Source organism: Pan paniscus, chromosome 3 (assembly GCF_029289425.2).
Source record: "Pan paniscus chromosome 3, NHGRI_mPanPan1-v2.0_pri, whole genome shotgun sequence".
Classification (NCBI taxonomy): domain Eukaryota; kingdom Metazoa; phylum Chordata; class Mammalia; order Primates; family Hominidae; genus Pan; species Pan paniscus.
Window position 1 is genome coordinate 73,249,637 of NC_073252.2, and position 26,101 is coordinate 73,275,737.

At 42.6% G+C, this 26,101-nt stretch overlaps 1 protein-coding gene and 1 long non-coding RNA gene across 3 annotated transcripts in view; one reads left to right on the top strand and one right to left on the bottom strand.

Moving 5' to 3' along the window:
• LOC134730276 (uncharacterized) overlaps positions 1 to 26,101 on the top strand; it is an 83,007-nt gene that overhangs the window by 1,311 nt on the left and 55,595 nt on the right. The window contains exon 3 of the long non-coding RNA XR_010111975.1: positions 741 to 782. This is a non-coding gene — a long non-coding RNA (uncharacterized LOC134730276). The remainder of the gene's footprint in view (positions 1 to 740; positions 783 to 26,101) is intronic.
• ARL9 (ADP ribosylation factor like GTPase 9) lies at positions 3,023 to 24,902 on the bottom strand. 2 transcript variants are annotated; one of them, XM_003806490.6, is made up of 4 exons: positions 24,104 to 24,902; positions 18,892 to 19,054; positions 11,394 to 11,569; positions 3,023 to 5,459 (listed from the first exon to the last, which is right to left on the bottom strand). In XM_003806490.6, exons 1-4 carry the CDS (start codon positions 24,389 to 24,391, stop codon positions 5,280 to 5,282), a joined length of 807 nt encoding a protein of 268 aa, XP_003806538.3. In that variant the 5' UTR covers positions 24,392 to 24,902; the 3' UTR covers positions 3,023 to 5,279. The 2 variants fall into 2 exon arrangements, with proteins under 2 accessions (XP_003806538.3, XP_008952667.1); XM_008954419.5 differs by having other exon boundaries at positions 24,553 to 24,722.

The window sequence follows — 26,101 nt, forward strand, 5'->3', positions numbered from 1 at the left end:
ACCTTAAAGAGGCAGGATGGCCCTTAAATCAGTAAAAGTAGTCCCCGGTTACATGAAATGTCTTCGAAAGTCCAAAGAACATGTCAATTGAAAGAGGGGGATTCAGGCCACTGTGAATGTACAGAATGAGCATCATAGAGGCTGTGCCTTCTCAAAAACTGCAGAAAGGAGGGGATCTAAGCCAATAGACTGCAATTGTTACAGCCTATCTTTTAGGCCCACTTGCTATGAATGTGGTGCCACTGTATATCAAAATATTCATGTTTAGCTTTCTTTCTTTCTTTTTTATTTGGGACAGGGTCTGGCTCTGTCGTCCAGGCTGGAGTGCAGTGGAGCAATCTTGACTCACTGCAACTTCTGCCTCTTGAACTCACACCATTCTCCCACCTCAGCCTCTTGAGTGGCTGGGACTACAGGCGCATGCCACCACGCCTGGCTAATTTTTTGTATTTTTTGTAGAGACAGGGTTTTGCCATGTTGCCCAGGATGGTCTCAAACTCCTGAGCTCAAGCGATCCACCCACTTTGGCCTCCCAAAGTGCTGGGGTTACAGGCATGAGCCACTGCACTGGTCACAGGCAGCTTTCTGAAATGACTTGCTTCTCAAGGAGTCTGCTTATTGGGAAAGATTATAATGATCACACAGAATGAATTCTTTTCCAAGTCTGTCTTAGTTCATTTTATGTTGCTATAATAGAATACCTGAGACTGGGTAATTTATAAAGAACTTATTTCTCATAGCTCTGGAGGCTGGGGCATCCAAGTGCATGGCTGTGGCATCTGGTGAGTCTTTCTTGATGCAGCATAGCATAACATGGTGGGAGGGCTGAACATGAAAGAGAGGCACTAGGGCTGGACTCATTTTATAACAACCCACTCCCACCATAATGACATCATGATAAGGTCATGGCAGGCCACCCAGGCCCATCATCATCTCTCTGGATTCTACAGTGGCCTCCGAACTGGTGGAACTTCTGACTTTTACCTTTGATCACCTCCAATCATAACACTCCAAACCATTTTTTTAAATCCTCAAGCTTTACATTATAAGGTGTTCCATACTCTGGTTATTTTTTCCCTCTCTAGTCTACTTTGAGCCACTCCACCCTTGCTGTCTACATTCTGGCCTCCCTACTCTTCTCTAAAGTGTCAAGCTCTTTCCCATTTCAGTCTCTTCTCACACCTGTTCCCACTGCGTGGAGCCCATTTCTTCCCACTGTTTACATACTGGCTCTTTTCTAGCCTCTGGGGCTCAGCTTAAATATTACCCACTCAAAGAGGTCTTTCCAGCCCATATTAATTTTAAAAATGTTCCCACATTATTTTCTATTTCATTTCCTTGCTTCAACATAATTTGTAATTATTTCATCTGCTTGTTTATTTTTGTGTATTTCCCCAGCTAGAATGTAAGCTCCTTAAAGACAGTGAAATTCTCTGTCCTGGTCACTGGTATATTCCCTGTGCCAAGCACAGTGAATGACTGTGAATAGCTGTCATTATTTTGTTTTCCTGCCTAGAATCCCTTCCCTTTTCTTCTGAAGGCAGAACCCCTCCTTTCTGCAGGGAACTCATTCAGTATAGTTTAAGGGGCTGATCCTTCCTTCTAACCCAGGTCTGACCAATCCAGCCACAGTAATTGGTTCAAGGATGAATATGCAACCCCAGAAGAGCCAATTGGTATCCCTCCATGAGATTTAATGGATGTCTGCTCAGAAAAGGAAGGTCCATCTTACTCTGAGATCATGAGCTATAAGAATGGCTTGTGTTGACAGCAGTCATCTTGCTGCTCTGAGGAGGGAATCTGAGAATCAAACCAAGCAGAGGTTGGCAGGGCCAGGACATGGAGAGACAGTCTTATCTTTGAACTTCTGAACTCCTGAATCCACCCATGCCCAGATTTTCCAGGATGATGAAGAAAAAAAAATTCTTTTTTTGTGGGGGTACACACAAATTTGAGTTGAATTTCCGTTAAAAAATTTTTGTAGAGACAGGGTCTTTCTATGTTGCCTAGGTTGCTCTCTAACTCCTGGCCTCCAGCAGTCCTCCTGCTTCTGCCTCCCGAAGTGCTGGGATTACAGGCCTGAGCCACTGTGCCCAGCCTTTTTGAACAAGGTCTCATTCCATTGCCCAAGCTGAAGTGCAGTGGTGCAATCACTGCTCACTGCAGCCTTGACCTCCCCAGGCACAAGTGATCCTCCCATCTTAGCCTCCCAAGTAGCTGGGACTACAGGTATGCACCATCACATCTGGCTAGTTTTTTGTTTGTTTGTTTCTGGTGTGTATTTTTTGAAGAGATGGGGTATCACCAAGTTGCCCAGGCTGGTCTCAAACTCCTTGGCTCAAGTGATCCACCTACCTTGGTCTCCCAAAGTGCTGGGATTACAGGCGTGATCCACTGCATCCAGCCTGAATTTCCTTTTAACTGAATTTATTTTTAGCTGAAAGAGTTCTGGCACATGGTGCTCCCAAAATGTTTACTGAATGAAAAGGCAGATCCACTCTTGGTGTGCTAACTAAACCTACTTTCTAACATGACTCAGCTTCTCAAACCTGGAATGCTTGTAAGCCCGGAAGGCTGGCAACAGACAAGAGATTGTGGGAAAGTCTCCAAGGTCGTATGCCACCCCATTAGGCCCATTGGGCAGGCTACCAGCCAGGCAGCCTCTCTGACAATACACCAATCTGTCTTGTTGTCTAGTGCCATTTCTGTTAGAAACCCCCATGACACAAACCCTCATCGTTAGCCTGAGAGCATCTCAAGTACAGAATCCCTGCTTTGTTCACCCTGGTGTCAAGCAATGACTGCCATGTTGGCACTCCATAACTGTCCACTGAAGGAAAAACTCCAGCCACAACACTTGTTGCCAAAATGCAGAATCTAAAATCAGAATCTGAGATTAAAAAGACCAAACAGGGAAGAACAGAGATATTGTTCCCCATCCTGAAAGCTTTTGGCCTTATCTTTGAAATAAGCATCCAGAAACTTCTCTATGTCCCTGATCACCTTAGAAAACCTAGGGAAGGGACAAGCACATAGAATCAGAGTTTAGGGCTGGAAGTGGTCTGCATCTCACTTGATCTTTTTACAAGGACAAGACCAAGACAGTCAAGGAATTCATCCAGGGGTCCATTTGCGGTAATCCTTGGGGCAGAGGTTAAAATCCAACATTTCTGACAATTCCGAATCATTGTGTGATCCACCCTCCATAGGCCAGACAAGAAGGTTTAACATTAGACACCTGAGTGGCTGCTGTGATAAGATACCATTAAACATGATGGCGTGGTGCTGATATGAGAAAGGTAATGATTTTAAAGGCTCACTCTCCAATGTCTCATCTTGCAGAGGGCAATCATCATTTTGCACATGCATGCATAAATTCAATTGTGTTCTATTTTAACCTAAAACTAGAGACAGTTATGTGCTAATATTGAGAGGGGTTATCTTCACCAAATTTGGATTTTTTTTTTTTTTTTTTTTTTTTTTTTTGAGACAGGGTCTCACTATGTTTCCCAGGCTGGTCTCAAACTCATAGGTTCAAATGATCCTCCTGCCTCAGACTCCCAAAGTGTTGGAATTACAGGTGTGAGCCACCATGTCTGACCCCATATTTGTATTATTTCACCACAGATTCCAAATTTTATTTTATTTTATTTTGTTTATTTTTCTTGAGACGGAGTCTTGCTCTGTTGCCCAGGCTGGAGTGCAGTGGTGCGGTCTTGGCTCACTGCAACCTCTGCCTCCTGGGTTCAAGCGATTCTCCTGCCTCAGCCTCCCGAGTAGCTGGGATTACAGGTGCCTACCACCACCCCTGGCTAATTTTTTGTATTTTTAGTAGAGACAGGTTTTCACCATGTTGGCCAGGCTGCTTTTGAACTCCTGACCTCATGATCCGCCCGCCTCGGCCTCCCAAAGTGCTGGGATTACAGGTGTGAGCCACCACGCCTGACCCCATATTTGTATTATTTCACCACAGATTCCAAATTTTAAAAGGAAGGATTTATAGAGCAAACTCTCTTTACAATTTTTTTTAAAACCAAAGCAAGGCACTATAGTTACAAGTTGGATTTACAGAGTGTCTGCAAATAAATATAGTTATCACTCCTTCTAGTGAAGAAAGTTTATCTATATAAAAGCAAAATGTTAAGAATTTTAAAAACAAATCCCCACAATGTTCCTCATCTTGTCTAACAAGCTCCTGGAAAAGAAGCCCTTCCTAACTCTTTCTGAATACTGTTAATGTTTATTTCTCTGGGGGTTTGACAAAGTTCACTTTCCTCATTGTCCTACCCTGATATTTCTTATAGTGTTAAACAGATCCACTTAATGGAAAGACACCCGGTTTTTTACTTGAAAAGAGAAAACATACTAAAATATATTCAAGGCCAGGTGCACTGGCTCATTCCTGTAATCCCAGGACTTTATGAGACCGAGGCGGGCAGATCGCTTGAGCTCAGGAATTCGAGACCAGCCTAGGCCACATGGCAAAACCCCATCTCTGCTAAAAATAGAAAAATTAGCCGGGCATGGTGGCGTGCACCTCTGGTCCCAGCTACTTGGGAGACTGAGGAGGGAGGATCACCTGAGCTGAGATCATGCCACTGCACTCCAGCCTGGGCAACAGAGTGAGACCCTATCCACCCCCACAAAAAAATTTCATATAAATTTCATGCCATTGCAAAACAATAAATGGGACAAATGCTTGCTAATGTTCATTTTACCTTTGTTGATTAAAAATCCCAATACCCCCAATACACTGTTTTACAAATATTTTTAACATTCAAAATCCAAATAGAGATGCTGTTATTATGTTAGCATTATCTTTGTACAGTTGTCCGTTGGTATTCTCAGGGAGACTGATTCCAAGATCCTCACAGGCAAATGTGGATGCTCAAGCTCCTGATGGAAAATGGCATAGTATTTGCATATAACCTACACACATCTACTCGTGTATTTTAAATCATCTTTAGATTACTTATAATACCTAATACAATGAAAATGCTATGTAAATAGTTGTTATATTGTATTTTAAAATGTGTATTATTTTTATTGTTGTGTTATTATTCTTCAGTGGGTTTACTTTTTGAATGTTTTTGATCCACAGTTCTTGAATCCCCAGATGTGGAACCCATGGATATGGAGGGCTAACTATATACATCCCATGCACTGAGAAAATAGGAAATGGCTTAATTTTTATTTGAGGTGGAAACCTTTGGCTTCAAGCCTGCCATTCAACACTGATGACATCTCAGTCGTGAGCCGCACAGTGGGCTGAGTCCTGGTCACTGCACATCTGCAGCCAGCTGTGCAATCAAGTCTTTGGCATCTTGCATGGTGGAGGGTATCTCTGAGCCATTCTTAGTCAGGTGGGTTCCAAACAAGAACATCTTCCTGTCATTTCCCACTTCAGATAATGCCAAAGCTTCATGGATATCTGTAATGTGATAGGCTGCTTCAAGATCCTTCATCCGGAGTGGAATAAGAATAGGACAAAGTTGGTTATTTTGCAATCCTTTCAGATAAACACATTTATTACTCTTATTTATTGCTCTCAGTGACCACACCATTTTCATATAGAGGCTATTGTGACTCCATTATTATGAGCCCAGAGGTTGTTTGAATAAAAATGTTTTCATCAGAATTATGCCAGCATTTATGAGTTATCCAAAAAAAAGTATATTCTGGAATGAAGCTAAGCCAATATAATACCTTAATTTTCTAAACGGTGCAGTCAATCTGTTTCTAATTTTGTTTGTTTGTTGTTTGTTTAAAGACAGGATCTTGCTTTGTCGCCCAGGCTGGAGTGCAGTGGCGCAATCTTGGCTCACCGCAACCTCCGCCTCCCATGTTCAAGCAATTCTCCTGCCTCACCCTCCCGAGTAGCTGGGACTACAGGTGTGTGCCACCATGCCCCACTCATTTTTAAAAATCTTTTGTAAAGAGGAGCATCTTGCTATGTTGCCCAGGCTGGTGTCAAACTCCTGGCCTCAAGCAATCCTTCCACCTAGGCCTCCCTAACTGCTGGGATTACAGGCATGAGCCACTGCACCCAGACTAATTTTGTTTTTCCATTTTCCTTTTAGTCTTCTAAGATTACTTCAACAGGAGCAATTATTTTTATTTATATTAAATAACAGAAATTTGATTCTATTGTTTTAGGTCTATATGATACTTTACCAATTATAGTTCTTGCCACTGTGAGTTTTCTTTTGTCCTCATTATTTCTACTGAACAAAAAAATCCTCGACCAATTTTGGGGAGTAGAGGAAGACAGAGAAGAGAATGGAGAGGGAACAGATTCAGACAAGGTGCAGTGGGAAAAGGAGGCTCAGAGGAGAGACAGGGAAAGAGATTGGGGAGGCTTGGAAGAGGGAAACCCACAGGAAGAGGCAGAGAGGGGAAGACAGGAAGCCTGTGCTTAGGCCGCATGCCAGGGCCAAAACCTCCTTACGATGGAAATGGCAAGGTCAAAACATACATCTTTAACTCTCATACACCAAGAATTATTTAAGCAAATGACCTGTGACATTCCCTTTCATAAATACACAGATTCAGCTACAGTTTTCCAGTCCTTTGTAAAAGTTTTTTCACTTCTAAAATTGCATTTGTAATTGGCTTTTTGTTATTTCATAGCATTCCCCCTGCGTTTTAGAAGATCATTTTTAAATCTCTGGAAATAACCTAATATTTTGTCTTTTTTTTTCTCCTGTATCATATGAACCTATCTTTTTTTTTTTTTTTTTTTTTTTTTTTTTTTTTTTTGAGACGGAGTCTCACCCTGTCACCCAGACTGGAGTGCAGTGGTGCAATCTCGGCTCACTGCAACCTCCACCTCCCAGGTTCAAGCGATTCCCCTGCCTCAGCCTCCCAAGTAGCTGGGATTACAGGTACGCACCACCACACCCAGCTAATTTTTCTATTTTTAGTAGAGACGGGTTTTCACCATGTTGGCCAGGCTGGTCTCGAACTCCTGACCTCAGGTGTTCCGCCCGCCTTGGCCTTCCAAAGTGCTGGGATTATAGGCATGGGCCACTGTGCATGTCCCGAACCTATCAAATTCTATCACTTGGAGCCTGTGGGGCTTTTCCTGATGTGCTGTCCGTGGTACCTCGCTGGAGTTGATTACCTCTCTGGACATTGCTAGTTGCCTGTTTGAAACCTGAATTTGTTTAGAGCCTATGCTAACTTTTTGAACAGTGTTAATGGATCCAGTAACATGTGAATGATATCTCAGGTTAATAAATTCACTGGTGGAGTTGGAGAGGAAGAAATAGGAGAGGGAGGGAGGGTGATGGATGGGAGAAGGGGCTCTCTGTAATGATAAAGCACATCAGGCAAAAATACCTGGTTTATTCCACACTTTCCTGTATGTGCCTTAATAGAGGTCATAACCCAAAGAGTAAAGATAGTAAGATGACTTTTTGAAAACCCTTACAAAATAACTTGAACCAGTGAGTCACCTAAAAGCTTGGACCAAATATTTTGGCCAAGGAATATAAACAAAGATGCATTAATCTTAAACTAGGATATTCAAATCTTTTATCATCAAGGCCCAATAAAAGTTATAAATGTGATAACAAATGGCTCTGTTTATTCAGTTTGATGAAGACAACGGATACAAACCATAAGGCACAGTATTGATAAATTTGAATATTAAAAATGAAAATCACTCGGGTGCAGTGGCTCACATCTGTAATCCCAACACTTTGGGAGGCTGAGGTGGGTAGATTGTTTGAGCCCAGGAGTTCAAGACCAGCCTGGGAAACATGGTGAAATCCCATCTCTACAAAAAATGCCCAAAAAATTTAGCTGGGCATGGTAGTGCACACCTGTAATCCCAGCTACTAGGGAGGCTGAGGTTGGAGGATCACCTGAGCCTGGGGAGGTTGAGACTGCATTAAGCTATGATCATGCCACTGCACTGCACTCCAACCTGGGCAACAGAGTGAGACCCTGTCTCAAAAAATAAAAGGTCCGAGCACAGTGACTCACACCTGTAATCCCAGCACTTTGGGAGGCCGAGGCAGATAGATTGCTTGAGCCCCATAGTTCAAGACCAGGCTGGGCAACATGACGAAAACCTGTCTCTACAAAAAATGCAAAATTAGCCGGGTGTGGTAGCTCGTGTCTGTAGTCCCAGCTACTTGGGAGGCTGAGGTAGGAGAATTGCTTAAGCCTGGGAGGTGGAGCTTGCAGTGAGCCGAGATCACACCACTGTACTCCAGCTTGGGTGATGGAGTGAGACTCTGTCAAAAAAAAAAAAAAGAAAAGAGAGGAGTGGAGGGGAGGGAAGGGAAGAAAATCTTTTGTATAAAAGTAAGCAAAGTAAAATGATAAGCCACCAGATGCTGGAAAAGATAATTGTAATGCACATAACTAACAAAGAATTATTTTTTCCAAATGATATGAAAGACTCCTACAACTGAAATAAGAAAGATAAACACCCTAGTAGGAATTTGGGAAAACATATTAATAGGCAATTTACAGATGTGGAGACTAATAAACATCTGAAAAAATGTTCAAACTCACAAGTAGTTAAGGAAATGCACATTAGAATAATAAAAAACAAGTTCACCCATCAGATTGGCAAAAATGAAAAAGTCTGATAATACCAAGTATTGACAAGGATGTAGAGCTGCAAAAACTGTCATATTCTGCTGGTGGAAGAATAAATTTGTGCAACATCTTTGGAAAGTAACTTGGTGATATCTAATAAAACAGAATATGTACAAATCCAAAATCCCAGCAATTATTTTAGGCATATCCACCAGCAAAATGTTCATACACATCCACAAAGGGACACATACATGAAGGCTCACTGGCAGCACTGTTAAGAACAATAAAAAATTGGAAATAACTCAAAATTCCTGGCAGTAAGAAAATGATAACATTTTGGTATGTTAATGCTATGGAATACTATACAGCTCACTTACATGTACCATGATCTTCTAAATCTTTGTAGTTTATGGTACTTAAGATGCTCCACTTAAAACAATAAAAGCATCAGCCTCTCTCTCTTTTTTTTTTGTTTTTTGGGGCGGAGTGTCACTCTGTCACCCAGGCTGGAGTGCAGTGGCACGACCTCGGCTCACTGCAACCTCCACCTCCCGGGTTCAAGTGATTCTCCTGCCTCAGCCTCCTGAACAGCTGGGACTACAGGCATGCGCCACCACGCCTGGCTAATTTTTGTATTTTTTAGTAGAGACGGGGTTTCACCATATTGGCCAGGCTGGTCTTGAACTCCTGACCTCCTGATCCAACCACCTCGGCCTCCCAAAGTGCTGGGATTACAGGCATGAGCCACCACGCCCGGCCCAACCTCTCTTTTAAAATGCCAGCAAAATGTCAAAATCTGCTGGACTAGCTTCTGTACTGGACTTTAACATAGGCTCCTATTTTAGGTCATCATTTATAATTACTTAGTTTACTTCCATATACATTCACCCATAGAAGTAGTAGGAGAAAAGTCAGGAATTGAGCTCTTCTATGATTGGCAAACCTAACAATTGAGAAAGGGACTTCAGCATTACAATATTATAGATGTTTAAATTTTTTTCAATTTTTATTGTGTTAAATACATATAACAAAATTTTTCTCCTTAACCATTTTTAAGTGTACAGTTCAGTGGCATTAAGTATATTCACATTGTTATACAACTATCACCACCATCCATCTCCAAAACTTTTTTCTACAAAACTGAAACTCTGTATCCATTAAACGATAACTGCACATTCCTCCCTCCCACAATCCATGGAAATCACCACTCCACTTTCGATTTTTATGAATCTGACAACTCTAGGTACCTCGTATAAATGGAATCATATAGTATTTGCCCTTTTATGACTGGCTTATTCACTTAGCATAATGTTCTCAAGGTTCATCCATGTCAGAACACGTGTCTGAATTTCCTTCCCTTTTAAGGCTGAACAAGATCCCACTGTAGCCGGGTGCGGTGGTTCACACCTGTAATCCCAGCACTTTGGGAGGCCCAGGTGGGTGGATCACTTGAGGCCAAAAGTTCGAGATCAGCGTGGCCAACATGGAGAAACTCTGTCTCTACTAAAAATACAAAAATTAGCTGGGTGTGGTGGCATGTGCCTGTAGTCCCAGCTACTCAGGAGGTTGAGGCATGAGAATCACTTGAACCCGGGAGGCGGAGGTTGTGGTTAGCCGAAATTGCGCCATTGCACTCCAGCCTGGGAGACAGAGCAAGACTCTGTCTCAAAAAAAAAAAAAAAAAAAAAAGTCAGGAGTGGTGGCGCATGCCTGTAATCCTAGCCACTTGGGAGGCTGAGGCATGCGACTCACTTGAACCCAGGAGGTAATGAGCTGAGATCACACCACTGCACTCCAGCCTGGGTGCTAGAGCAGAACTCTGCCTTAAAAAAAAAAAATCCCTTTGCATGTGCATACCGTATTTTATATATCCATTTATCTTGGGTAGCTTCCATTTTTGGCTGTTATGAGTAATGCTGCTATGAACATATCATAAAAAACATAAAACATACAAAACAAAACAATATAAAACATAAACATAAAACAGCCAAACATATGAACATCAATTTGAGTCCCTGCTTTTAATTCTTTTCACTGTATACCCAGAAGTGGAATTGCTGCATCATAAGAGAATTCTATTTTGATTTTTTTTTTTTGAGCCTGTCGCCCAGGCTGGAGTGCAGTGGCACGATCTTGGTTCGCTGCAATCTCCGCCTCCCAGGTTCACGCCATTCTCCTGCCTCAGCCTCCCAAGTAGCTGGGATTACAGGTGACCACCACTAAGCCCGGCTAATCTTTTGTATTTTAGTAGAGACAGGGTTTCACCATGTTAGCCAGGATGGTCTAAATCTCCTGACCTCGTGATCCCCCACCCCTGCCCTCCCAAAGTGCTGGGATTACAGGCGTGAGCCACCGTGCCCAGCCTCTATTTTTGATTCTTTTGCGGAACCATGTTACAGTTTTCCATAGCAGCTCTACCATTTTACATTCTCACCAACAGTGCACAAGGGTTCCAAATTCTCCACATATATTTAATATTTTTAATGCATGTGTAGAATAAGTTCAGGTCAGTCTGATAGATCTAAAGCAAAATGATTTTTTTATACATGGTAGCCACTCAAATATTTTGTTGAATCAAATTTAACAATATGTATTTATTGAACTAAGTTCAACACACATCTGTTGAATTCCTAGCATGCACAAGACAGTATACTAGGTATTACAAGGGACACAAAAATGAACAACAGTCTCTACCCTCAAGGTGTTTATAATCCAAGAGCTCTAATAAACATAAACTGAGTTAAATATATAGCATATTATTGACTATCTAGCTATTAAAAGTATACATTTCTTGTATTACAAAACTCTTGAGTACAATTTATATTTGCACAGATTTTTACCTGTTTGTTTGCAAACACAACCAGAGGAAGTACTGGGTTTGCTGCAATTAGCTGATGAAGGTATTTCTTGGCTTCAGGTAATCGGCTGTGATCTGCTGAATCCACCACAAAGATCAGCAGCAATCCCTTGGATAGGTACGTTTCCCAGTAGGACCGAAAAGGTTTACTGCCACCAACTACAGAGAATAGTAGAGGAAGAAGACACACACACGCAAAATCACAGAAGCCCCCACCCAGGGAGCAGGGAGGGCACATCTAGATTTCTGAACACAGGACAGGTGTTTTGATAAAATATCACCGTGTTAGAGTGTACCCAGTCCTCAGAGTGACCAAGAGGCATGTTAGCGGTAAACTGGTTGGTGAGAAGAACCATCACAAGTGGTTCATTCATAACTGTATCACAAAGGATCAGCAGAGAGATGCTAAATACTACAGTGGATGTCTCCTGATCCCATTGTCCACAGCAGCCATGTCAGCCACGCATGTTTATCAGTTATAGCTCAGAAAATGGGGGTAAGGCCAGGTACAGTTGCTCACGCCTGTAATCTCAACATTTTGGGAGGCTGAGGCAGGAGGACTGTTTGAGCCCAATAGTTCAAGACCAGCCTGGGCGACAGGGTGAGGCCCTGTCTCTACAAAAATAAAAACTAAAAAATGAGCCGGTGTGGTGGTGCATGCCTATGGTGCATGCCTGTGGTGCTACCGACTAGCGAGGTTGAAGTGGGAGGATCACTTGAGCCCGGGAAGTGCAGTGGTGTGAACAGGGCTACAGTGAGCTGTGTTTGCGCCACCACACTCCAGAGTGAGACCCCCATCTATCTAAAAAAAAGAAAGAAAAGAAAAAGAAAATGGGAGTATGCTACTAAAATAATTAAGAATGGAAAGGATGGTAGGCTAAAATACACATTAAAATAATTTTTAAATGAACTGAATTCATTGGCTAGTCTCACTTGCACAATTTCTTTCCTTTGTCAAAATCCCAGAAGTAACTTCTCCTCTTAATATTGCATTGAGAGTTAATATGATCCTGTGGGTATTCAGGAATATTTGCTTCAGAAAAAAAAATGCCTTTTGATTACTTCATCCTGCTGATTCTTCACGGAATAAACTTTTTGGTTAATGATAATAACATACATACAATGGATTTTATTTTTGTCCTAGGAGGAGTATTGGCAAACCATGGCCCACAGTTCAAATCTGACCAACTGCCTATTTTTGTACAGCTCGCTAGGTAAAAATAGCTTTTACATGTCTAAATTTTGGAGAAAAAGACAGAATAATATTTTCTAACACAGGACTATTATATCAAATTTAGATTTTGGTGCCCAGAAATAAACTTTTATAGTAACACTGACATATATATACAACGTATTGTCTATGACTGCTTTCTCAAGACAGAGTTGAGTGGTTGCAACAGAGAGCATGTGGCCTGCAAAGCATAAATTAGTTCCTATGTAGTCCTTGCCAGAAAAACTTTTTGGACCTCTGTTTCAAGAACTTAACAAAAAGTATTTTAAATGCTAACAAGAAAGGATCTTTGCCTTTCCTTTGGCTTCCTTTCTATAGAGGTAGGCTAGTCATTCCTTGAAGTATTTTGTGTTTTTAATTTGTTAAAATAGTGCTGTGTGACCTTCTAAGTAACTCATGTGGTTTTAACACACATAGTTTAAACATCAGTGGACGTTTGGGTTGTTCCTCATTTCTTGCTACAATAAACAATGCTGCTCTAAACATTTTTGTATTTGTCTCCTGAGGTCCATACAAGCAAGAGTTTCTCCTTGTATCTAAGCATGTAACTAATGCCAAATACGCCAAATTGTTTTCCAAAGAAGTTGGTACCAATACACACTCTGCCAACAGCTAATAGCCAGTAAGTTTCCTCTACATCCACATCCTCTTTTTATTTTTATTTTATTTTTTCCTTGAGACAAGGTTGTGCTCTGTCATCCAGGCTGGAGGGCAGTGGTGCAATCTCCACTCACTGCAACCTCTGCCTTCTGGGCTCAAGCGATCCTCCTTTCTCAGCCTCACCAGTAGCTGGGACTACAAGCACGAGCCACCATGCTTGGCTAATTTTGTATTTTCTGTAGAGCTGGGTTTCGCCATGTCACCCAGGCTGGTCTTGAACCCTTGAACTCCAGTGATCCACCCACCTTGGCTTCCCAAAGTGCTGGGATTACAGGCGTGAGCCACTGCATCCGGCCGCATCCTCTTCAAAACTTGATATTATCAGATTTCTTTTTCTTTTTCTTTTTTTTGCCTAATTTGAATTCTACTTACTGATCAAGTGGAGTATTTTTCATATGTTCACTTCTAATTTGTTTTATGTGAAATGTTATTCATGTCTTTTGCCAATGTTTTTATGTTGTCTTTATTTGTAGGAGTTCTTTATATATTCTGGATACTAGGCATTTGCTTGGATGTGTTGCATGTATCTTCCCCTATTTTGTGGCATCTTTTTAATGAACAGATGTTTTCCATTTTAATGTAGTTAAATTTATCCATCTTTCTTATGGTTATTATTTTTTGTATCCTGTTTAAAAAATCTTTCTCTATCCTGAAGTCATAAGGATAGTCTATATTTTCTCCACAAAGCTTTTTACATTTGGCTTTTATCCATCGGAAATCGATGTATACATTTGTATGCATAGGAGGCAGGAAACTAATTTCATCTTTATTCCATGTTGTCCCTGCACCATTTATTGAATAGTTTCCCCAGTGGACTCTCTAGTCTGTTCCTTTGGTTGTTTTGTTTATTCTTGTGCCAACACCACGCATTTTAGTTTCATATCTTTATAATAAGATTTGATACTTGACAGGACAAGTCCATCCTTCTTATTAATTTCTACAAGAGTGTCTTGGCTTTCTTTACCCCTTTGCTCACCCATGTAAATTTTAGCCTCAGCTTGTCAAACTCTTTTTAAAAAATCTTGTTGAGCTATTGATTGGAATTGAATTGTATCTAAACGTCAATTTGGGGAGAATTAATTCTTTTGATATAATGTCTACCTATTCATGAAAACTGTATTATGTCTCTATTTAGGTCTTTTGATTTCAATGACATCTACACATTTTCTCTTTATAGATAGACACTTTTTTTGTTTGATTTATTCCTATCTTTTGTTGCTATTGAAAATGGCTACATGCTGCTGGATAACAGAAATACAATTAATTTTATATTTTTATATACAGTTGTCTTGCCAAGCTGTTATCATTTCTAATAATTTGAAGGGTGTTTTAGGCTTTCTTTGAAGACAATTATATCATTTGTAAATAAGTACTGTTTTATTTCTTCCTTTCTAATTCTTACGCCTTTTATTTCTTTTTCTCAAACTGACTAGACCCTCCTGTATAATGTTGAATGAAAGTACTTCTAACATTTAGTACTTTCTGTTTAGGAGTAAAGTTTTCTGAGGTTTTGGTAGGTTAAGGAATTCCCATTTATTTTTAGCTTATTAAGAATTTTTATCATAAATGGAAACTGAATTTAGCAGATTTTTTTCTGCTTATATTAAGGTGATTATGTTTTTTACTTTGATGGATAAAGTGGTGAATGACATATTTTTTTCAAATTTTTTTTTTTTTTTTGAGATGGAGTTTTGCTCTTGTCATCCAGACTGGATGGAATGCAGTGGCACAATCTCAGCTCACTGCAATCTCCACCACCTGGGTTGAAGCAATTCTTCTGCTTCAGCCTCCTCAGTAGCTGGGATTACAGGCACCTGCCACCATGCCCGGCTAATTTTTGTATTTTTAGTAGAGACAGGGTTTCACCATGTTGGGCCAGGCTGGTCTTGAACTCCTGACTTTAGGTGAGTGATCCGCCCCCTTGGCCTCCCAAAGTGCTGGAGTTACAGGCATAAGCCACCACACCTGGCTATTTTTCAAATGTTAAACCAACCTTTCATTCTTGAAGAAACTCATCTACTAATACATTATCTCTTTAATATGTTAACTGAATTTAGTTTACTACAATTTTGTTCAGATTTCTACATTTCCATTTCTTATACTATCTTTGCTGGTTTGGATATACAGTGACCTCATATCGTGAGTTGGAGAGCATTTCTTTTTTTCCCCTATTCTCTGAAAGAATTTATGTAAGATTAAGATTGATAAGAGCTCACCTATAAACAAACTGATCTGGTGTTTTTCATTATAGGATGATTTTTCGCTATTGATTTCTTTAAAAGTTTTAAATTATTCAATATTCCTATTTCTTATTGAGTCCATTTTCCTAAGACACATGTTTGGAGGATTTTTGCCACTTATCCAGGACTTTATATCTATTGGTACAAATTTGTTAATACAGGTATTATACTCTTGTCATCCTAATCAATGATATGCTCTTTTTCCTTCATGACATTATTTATATGTGGTTTCCAGATTTTCCTTAATGAATTTCACCAGAAATTTGTCTATTTTGTTTATCTATTCAAGGAACTAACTTTTGACTTTGCTGATCTTTGCTACTGTGTCTTCATCAATTTCATTGGCTTCGTGTCTTTATTATCTCCCCCTCTACCCTCTTTGGTTTTATTCTGTTGTTCTTTTACCTAATTTACATTGCATATTTAACCTATAAGTTTTCAGCTATTTTCCTTTCAGCTATAATCATTTAAGATTATAAATGCTTTAAATGCTAGTGTTGATCAGTAGATTTTGTCATCTTCTTTTTTGAGACACGGTTTCACTTTGTTGCCTAGGCTGGAATGCAGTGGCGTGATCATGGCTCACTGCAACTTCTGCCTTCTGGGCGCAAGCGATCCTCCTGCCTCAGCCTCCAGAGTAGCTGGGACTACAGGCATGCACCACCATGCTCAGCTCATTTTTTATATTTTTTGTATAGATGGGGTTTTGCCATATTGCCCAGGTTGTTCTCAAACTCCTGGACTCAAGTAATCCACCTGCCCTGGCCTCTCAAAGTGCTGGGATTACAGGTGTGAGCCATCGTGCCTGGCCTGAACTCATATTTGATTAATCTTAATTTATGAGAATATTGGGGGGCTTTGCTCCAGAATTAGAAACTGGGGGAGCTACTGACTGGGAGCATGTTAGCACTCTTCCAGGGGCCCTCGTGTCATGCAGGCATCTTAGTTAGTTCTTTCCTATTTTGTCTCAGGCCCACTGCAGATTAAATACTGGTATGTGCCTCTAGATAACACCACTTTTCTCTTTGCTTATCTACTGTGGCTGCCACTCCAGTTTGAACTCATGAGTTGTTTTATTTTTCTTTCTTTGGGAGGAGGGAAAGAGCAGGAAGAGTAAAGCAGGTAGCCTTGAAAATTTGTCTAACTTGTTGCAAGTTCTTCGATGCTTTAAAAAATAAATTTTAACCAGGATTTGTGGTTTTGTCACAGGAAGGCCCTTCAAAAACTATAATAGCAGCTGAAATCTCTCCATTTATTTTTGCCACTACTTTTTAGTGCATAAACTACAAGAATTTTTTAGAGATGATCTGTAGAATGTTGATGAAGAGATATAGGCAAAATTATATGTGAATATATCATTTCTACGAATAGGCTTATACAATAAAACTTCACCTCCCACCAATCCCCAACATACTCCAAGTGTTACACAACAGCATAACAGCCCATACAGATTTATATCACTGAATACCACTGGATGCCGCATCCTAAAAAAAAGCCTCCTTAGAAGCTCTGCCCTGTGGCATTATGAAAATTTACCTAAATTGATGGCTTAATATAGCCACTGTGCAGATACACATTTTAAAACTCAAAGATTGCAAGCGTAAACTGCTGTTCTTTTTCAGGATATTGATGATCATGATAAAAATCGGGAACATATTTGGCACTTAATGCATTTTTGTTGAATATGTACTATTTGCCAGACATTGGGTATGCATTGTTGAACAAAACAAGTATAGCAAAAGTTACCATCTAGTTGGGTGGACAGATCAAAAACAAAAATAAATAGTGAATGTTATTAAAAACCTTATGGAGAAAGCAAACAGCATTGGGGAACATACTTAGAAAGAATGATTTTATGGGCTGGGCGCGGTGGCTCACACCTGAATCTGAGTACTTTGGGAGGCTAAGGTGGGTGGATCACCTGAGGTCAGGAGTTCGAGACCAGCCTGGCCAACATGGTGAAACCCCGTCTCTACTAAAAATACAAAATAACTAGCTGGGCATGATGGTGTGTGCCTGTAATCCCAGCTACTCAGGAGACTGAGGCAAGAGAATCGCTTGAACCCAGGAAGCAGAGGTTGCAGTGAGCTGAGATCGTGCCACTGCACTCCAGCCTGGGTGACAGAGCAGGACTCTGTCTCAAAAAAAAAAAAAAAAAGAATGATTGATTTTATGGGACCATGTAAGCTAATACCTGAAGGCTAAGGAGCAAGCCATCAAGGGAAGAGCAGGGGTAGTAGTATTTCTGACAGAAGGCACACCCAAGAAAGCTCTTTTAAAAGGAGAGAAGGAAAGGAGTACAATAAGCCTGGGGTGAGGTAAGGTTAGGGAGGAGGCAGTTTATGAAGAGCCTCATGAGTCATAACAAAGACTCTGGATTTTATTACAAGGATGAGATCTCCACAGAAGAGTTTTAAATTAGCAAATGATGTACTTAAAAGTATGTGTTAAAATACTTCTCTTTGTAAACAGATAAAAGCCAAAGTAAAAAGGTGACTATAATAATCTAAGTAATAGATGATGGAGGTTCCGACTTGCATAGGGGCAGTACAAAGGATATAACCAATGAATTTGAGAGATGCGTTGGAGATAGCAAAATTCATAGTGTTTTACTTGTGGACTGGAGGTGGGAATGCAAAAGGAGGAGTCAAGGGTGACTCCCAGGTTTCTGGCTAGAGCAACTTGATGGGTATGGAACCATTTACTGACCAGAAGATTAAAGGGAAAAGAACAGATATTGGAAAAATCAAGCATTTTGTTTTTCCCTTGTTAGGTTTTAGAGGACTTGGATATGTTTGGGCTGGATAGATAAATTTGGGATCCATTAGCATATAGATGGTATTTAATGCCATGAGGATGGATGAATGTGTAAAGAGAAGACAAGAGGACTTGACCCAACTTCAGGAGACAGTAATATTTAGAGGTGGTGACTCCAGAATTACTATCCAGTAGGGGCCTGTGGACTGCCATCTATTTAGAAGAAGAGGTTTAGAGCTTGTCTATAATTTTATTTGCAGAGAAGCAAGCACACTGTACTTACACTTAGATTGCATGCTCATTTGCAGTAGTGTGGGAAGAAGGCTGATTACAGGAGATTAGAGGAGGGAGTGCTTAAAGCCTTCCTCTAAATTCCCCTTTATCACCACTAGTGTAAAAAGGAGAGCATCAAAAAAGCAAAAAGTGATTCCCCCCACAGTGTACCTGGGTATTAAACTACACATCCATTCTAAAAGTCTAGGAAAATTTGATTCAGAGTTAGTTTTCACAAGGACTCAATGTTGCTAACATCATATCTGGCTTAAGAGACAATAAAATGTGGCTATCTTGTAACTAAGGAACAGAGAGCTTACTCTCCAGGAACTCCATTTGGCTGTCTTCAGTGTTGATGCAAACTGCATGGAAACCTTGGGTGGGTGCCACACTGTGCTGGACTCTGTTTGAAGCTAGAGAGTGCAGGACACTGGTTTTTCCTGCTCCATCCAGGCCCAGCACTAGGATTTGCTTGTTTTTCTCCTGTGAAACAAAAAGATAAATCAATAAGCCCATGCTATCAGGGGCTCATTTTTCTGGGTCTTGGCAGAATCCAATAATATTCTTGGAACTGTAACCAGAATAAAACTCCACGGGCCAGGTGCGGTGGCTCACGCCTGTAATCCCAGCACTTTGGGAGGCCGAGGCAGGAGGATCTCTTGAGGTCAGAAGTTCCAGACCAGCCTGGCCAACATGGTGAAACCCCATCTCTACTAAAAATACAAAAAATTAGCCAGGTGTGGTGGCGTGCACCTGTAAGTCCAGCTACTTGGGAGGCTGAGGCACAAGAATCACTTGAACCCAGGAGGCAGAGGTTGCAGTGAGCTGAGATCGCACACTGAACTCCAGCCTGGGGAACAGAGTGAGACCCTGTCTCCAAAAAAAAAAAAAAAAAAGGATAAAACTTCATGAATATTTTATACGTCTAGAACAAACAGTACCAACTAGTTAATATTTTCTAATTAGCTGTTCATTATGTGATACTAATTTCACATCCCTCCTCTATCCCCCACCTCCTGATCAGTCTATCAAATAAATACTATACTATCAGCATTTATGAGCAGTGCTATAGATTACAGGACCAATTCTCAGACTTCATTTTGCTTCTTGAATTCGTGTCTATGAATTGGAGACTGCACCTGAATTCATTTTGTTTGGGGTCTTGGGACCTCTGTGGTGCATGTATTGACTGTGCCACTCGGTGCATAAGCATCTAAGGTCTCAATTATTAATTTCTCCTGTCTTCATAATTGAATAACTAGGTTGTAAGATCTCAGGGCAAGGTTTCCCTCTTATACTTTTTTTTTTTTTGAGTTGGAGTCTTGCTCTGTCACCCAGGCTGGAGTGCAGTGGCACGATCTCGGCTCACTGCAACCTCCGCCTCCTGGGTTCAAGCGATTCTCCTGCCTCAGCCTCCTGAGTAGCTGAGATTACAGGAGCATGCCACCACGCTCCGCAATTTGTATTTTTACTACAGACGAGGTTTCACCATGTTGGTCAGGCTGGTCTCAAACTCCTGACCTCGTGATCTGCCCACCTTGGCCTCCCAAAATGCTGGGATTACAGGCATGAGCCACCGCACCCAGCCTCCCTCTTATAATTCTAATATAAGTATCACAATTAAATGAAAAGGTTATAGAAATTATTAAGCCAGTTTCAATCACAAATGAGTATTTGTTTTAAAAACAGATGAACTTGGGAGGCCAAGGCAGGCAGATCACCTGAGGTCAGGAGTTCGAAACCAGCCTGGCCAATATGGTGGAACTCCGTGTCTATTTAAAATACAAAAAATTAGCCGGGCGTGGTGGCAGGCACCTGTAGTCCCAGCTACACGGGAGGCTGAGGCAGGAGAATTGCTTGAACCCAGGAGGTGGAGGTTGCAGTGAGCCAAGATCGTGCCACTGCACTCCAGCCTGGGCGACAGAGCAAGGCTCCATCTCAAAAAAAAAAAAAAAAATTAGCCCAGTGCAGTGGTGGGTGCCTGTTATCCCAGCTATTTGGGAGGCTGAGGCAGGAGAATTGCTTGAACCTTGGAGGCGGAGGTTGCAGTGAGCCGAGATCACGCCATTGCACTCCAGCCTGGGCAACAGAGCAAGACAACGTCTCAAAAAAAAAACCAAACTGATGAACTTGAAGTAAACTTAGAAAGAAGCATTCTAGTCCAGGCATCGTGGCTCTCATCTGTAATCCCAGCACTTGAGGAGGCTGACGCTGGTGGATCGCTTGAGGCCAAGAGTTTGGAACCAGCCTGGCCATCACGGCATAACCCTGTCTCTACCAAAAATAGAAAAATCAGCCGGGCATGGTGGCATATGCCTGTAATCCCAGCTACTTGGGAGGCTGAGGCACGAGAATTGCTTGAACCCGGGAGGTGGAGGTTGCAGGAGCTGAGATGACACCACTGCACTCCAGCCTGGGTGATACAGACTCCATCCCAGAAAAAAAAAAAAAAGAAAAAGAAAAAAAGAAAAAAGCATTCTATCAACGTATTAGCCTTAGAATTTTTATGGCAAATGACTGAGGGACAGAAGGGCAGGCTGGTGTGAAGATCGTACAGGGTGCTCTGAAAGGTGGTTTCCAGGGTGTAAACTTTAACATAAACAATAATAAATAAGCAACAATATAGCCAGACTGCTCATAGGAATTCAATTCTACTTCTCAAAGATCCTACTAAAGAAGTTTCTTATGCACAAAAAACTCTAATAATTGTCTTCAATGGCGCTGGTTTAGAAATAACAATAATCGTATACATTTCTGTTTGTTCTGCTTGAACAAACAGTCTAAATGTTGACATTAGACTTAAACTAGATTTCTAGAAAAAAGTGATCTTAAACAGCATTAGAATGTCTGTCCCACTTTCTTTTTAGAAACATCTATGTGAAAATGAGATATTTTGAGGTCTGGCCTAATAAAGACTTGTACAGAGATCATGATTTATGAAGGCCATATAGTGAATAACAGAATTTGAAAAAAAGTAGGCCGGTGCAGTGGCTCATACCTGTAATCCCAGCACTTTGGGAGGCCAAGGAGGGCGGATCACCTGAGGTCAGGAGTTCGAGACCAGCCTGACCAACATGGTGGAATCCCGTCTCTAGTAAAAATACAAAATTAGCCGGGTGTGGTGGCGAATGCCAGTAATCCCAGCTACTGGGGAGGCTAAGTAAGGCAGGAGAATCACTTGAACCTGGGAGGTGGAGGTTGCAATGAGCTGAGATCGCGCCATTGCACTCCAGCCTGGGCAACATGAGTGAAACTCTGTCTCAAAAAAAAAAAAAAGAAAAGAAAAGAAAAAGAAAAAATGTACGTATTTGTTCTTGGAGGAAATCTTTGATGGCTCTTAAACTAAATTGTATTTTCATAGATGTCTTCCATCCCTGCCTCTTCTCCATTCCCTTCATTTGCATCTAAATGTTAGGATGTCATTCTGAGAGTGTGTCAAGGTAAGGAAGAGGGGCAAGGGAGATTTCATTGGATGGCTTACAATTGCATGTTTTAAAGCAATACTGGCACCAAGAAATGGCAGCCAAGAGTGGATTGTGTCCTGTCAGTCTTCACCAGAGGCCCTATTCAGCCTACCCCAACATACTTCATTCATTCTAAGATACACATTCCCCCCACATTCCACATTTTAATATCTCTGAAATTAGAATGTCTTTGACAATTGAAAGTATGTCACATTTTGATTGGGAGAATTTTTTTTTTTTTTTTGATACAGAATCTCGCTCTGTGGAGTGCAGTGGCACGATCTTGGCTCACTACAACCTCTGCCTCCCAGGTTCACGCGATTTTCCTGCCTCAGCCTCCCGAGTAGCTGGGATTACAGGCACATGCCACCATGCCCAGCTACTTTTTTTGTATTTTTAGTAGAGATGGGGTTTTGCCATGTTGGCTAGGCTGTTCTGGAACTCCTGACCTCAGGTGATCCACCCACCTTGGCCTCCCAAAGTGCCGGGATTACAGGTGTGAGCCACTGCGCCGGCTTTTTTTTCTTTCTTAGTGGTACCTAGACTAATGTCATCTTAGGCCCTATAAAATAGTGTGAATTAAAAGCAGTTCCCAGGCCGGGCACAGTGGCTCATGCCTGTAATCTCAGCACTTTGGGAGGCCAACGCGGGTGGATCGCTTGAGCTCAGGAGTTGAAGACCAGCCTGGGCAACATGGCGAAACCCCATCTCTACCAAAAATACAGAAATTAGCTAGGCACGGTGGTGTGCACCTGTAATCCCAGCTACTTGGGAGGCTGAGGTGGGAGGATGACTTGAGCCTGGGAGGTGGAGGTTGCAGTGAGCCGAGATCACGCCACTGTACTCAAGCCTGGGCGACAGAGCCAGACTCTGTCTCAAAAAAACAAAAACAAAAATATCAGTTCCCTTTCCAACCACGTTGCTGTCCCTACACCCATCCTACCTAGAAATTCTGCATTCAGGCTTCCTCACATTTACCTTCTCCTAAGGAAAGCTGAATTTGTAAAACAGTTCAGACACAAAATGTGATTCTGAACACCACTGTTTTTGTCAAAAGTTATTCCTTTAGCCAAATATGAGTCTATGTAGTCTGTGTTTTACCAGAGATCAAATCTCTGTTAATCAGTGGTGGCTCACGCCTGTAATCCCAGCGCTTTGGGAGGCTGAGGTGGGCGGATTGCTGGAGCCCAGGAGTTTGAGATCAGCCTGAGCTACATGGCGAAACTCCATCTCTGCACAAAAATACAAAAATTAGCTGGACATGGTGGCGTGTGCCTGTAGTGCCAGTCACTGAGGTTGGGAGATGGGGGCGGTGCCAGGCTGAGGTGGGAGGATCCCTCTAGCCTGAGAGGCAGAGTAAGACCCTGTCTCAAAAAAGAACACACACACACACACACACACACACACACACACATACACACAAAACTGTGTTAATCATTCAAATTGTTTAGAACCAGAGCGCAGCTCTAAGCCAAGGAGCCAGCTCAGGAACTCCAGGAGCACAGAGACCATTCAGCTGACCCAAATAATGCCAAGTTTCTAAGACCTGTCAGTTAAAACTTTTCCGCCATCCATTCATGGTACTGGTGGTCTGAAAACAACTGCAGCGTCCCCAAACACCTCCTGCGTTCAGGAACCCTGCCCCTTCTGACAAAGAACGCATTCAATGCAAAGAGGGCCTGCGTGTGGGGAGGGTTCGGGGCTGGTTTCTAAATGTGGTCAGGTGGTCTGTGCGCTAGTGTTGCACGCTGGACAGATCTAAGGGCAGTAGAGGGGCCGTTCCCCATGTCCCCATGAAGACCGAGATCTCTTGTCCCTCAACAACAGACCCGACGGAGGTTAAGACACAGGGGTAGCGATAAGGGCTAGGGTGGGCAGGGGGCCCGGGAAAAGGGGATGGGTCGTTCAAAGTTTGGCACATCTCTTTCATCCATAGGTAAATAGCCCTCAGTTGAGATCCATTCGCTCCCGCGCGGTCGGGGGCCTCCGACGTAACAGAGACAGCGCTGGGGTCTGAACGGCCGACAAAAGCCCTGGGGCAAGGGGTCCTGGGCACTGGGTCTCTTACCAGCGGCTCCAGCGGGGTCCTTGTCAAGGTGCTGTCCTTGTTCTCCCCTTTCTCTTCTTGTCCCTTAAATTGTTCCTTCTCTTTGTTTGTCTCCTTCCCTTGCTTTGTCCTCTTTTCCTCTTTCTCCTCTTTTCCCTTTCTCCTCTCCTGCTGCTCTTGCTTTTCTTTTTGTTTAATTTTCTGCTCCACCTCCTTTCCTTTCACCTTCTCTTCCCTACCCTTTTCTCTGATTTTCTCCTTCTGCGTCTCCTTTTCCTTCTCTTTCTTCTTCACTTTCCCCCTCTCCATCCCCAGCGCCGCGGTTTCCTTCCCTCCCGCCGCGTGCTGAGCGGTGGCTCTGGGCCCCAGGTGTGGCTCCCGAGGTGCACGCCCGACAGAGACGTAGGCCCCGCGGCGTAGACAAGCCGCGGGCGCTGCCAACCCCGGTACCGCCGCCAACCGCCGCTTACCTCGCGGATGCAGGGCTTCTTGCAGCCGATTCGCTGAACCCGCAGGAGTTCGCAAAGAGGGAAGGGCGGAGGCGTACGGATGGATTGAGCCCAGCCAAGCGAAACCAAGAGGTCCCAACCAGGACGTGGGACAGTTCGGCGGGGTATATCATTGCTGCAGAAAAAGCGTCCCTAGCGCGATTACCTCGGGCCAGGCAGGGTGGCTAAGAGCCTTCCACGTGGGCCGCAGTCTAAGCAACCTTAGCGTCTGACGTCTCCGGCTTCAATCCCGAGCCCGGTCAGCCTGTGTGAAGAACCCCTGGGGCGTCAGAATCCAGAGGTTCCGGGAGGATTCTCAACCTTGCCTCAGCTCCCAACCTTGAGCCTGTACTGCTCATGTCATGTATTTCTCCGCCCTCTCCCGAGTAAACTCCGCTAGGAGTGTCTCCAGACTACTACCCAGGATTATTAGTTGACTATTACCCAGGATTATTAAAGACAAATAGAAGAACGTGAATGGGTTCCATTGTTTTAAGTTCCTGTTTTGTTTTTGAAACGGAGTCTCTGTCACCCAGGCTGGAGTGCAGTAGTGCGATCTCAGCTCACAGCAACCTCCGCCTCCCGGATTCAAGCGATTCTCCTGCCTCAGACTCCCAAGTAGCTGGGATTACAGGCGTGGGCCACCACGCCCGGCTAATTTTTGTATTTTTAGTAGCGACGGGGTTTCACCATGTTGGCCAGACTGGTTTCAAACTCCTGACCTCAAGTGATCCTCCCCGCCTCTGCCTCTCAAAGTGCTGGGATTATAGGCATAAGCCGCCGTGCCCGGCCTGTATTTCACTTTAAAAAAAATTATTCGGAGATAGCCTGCCAGGATCACAGCTGCTAGTAATGCTCAGTATTAAAACCAAAACCAAATAGTCTAGTCACTCCTAATTATCTAATAAATGGTAAATAAGGCACACGAGGGGCTTTTCAAAGGTGGTATTGTTTCTCAAACTGGCTAAGAAATATCTGGAGGGTTCCTTTTATCTTGCTAAACTGAACTCTTTAGTATATTTCAGTTTAGCACAATTTATTTTTTGAGACAGTCTCGCTCTGTCGGCCAGGCTAGAGTGCAGTGGCACAATCTCGGCTCACTGCAACTTCCATCTCCCGGGTTCAAGCAATTCTCCTGCCTCAGCCTCCCGAGTAGCTGGGATTACAGGCATGTGCCACCATGCCCAACTAATTTTTGTATTTTTAGTAGAGACGGGGTTTCACCATGTTGGCCAGGCTGGTCTCGAACTCCTGACTTCAGGTAATCCGCCTGATTGGGCCTCCCAAAGTGCTGGGATTACAGGCATGAGCCACCGCACCCGTCCAGCACAATTATTATTATTTTTTGAGACGGAGTTTCACTCTTGTTGCCCAGGCTGGAGTGCAGTGGTCCGATCTCAGCTCACTGCAACCTCTACCTCCCAGGTTCAAGCGATTCTCTTGGCTCAGCCTCGCACGTAGCTGGGATTACAGGCATGAGCCACCATGCCTGGCTAATTTTGTATTTTTAGTAGAGATGGGGTTTCTCCAC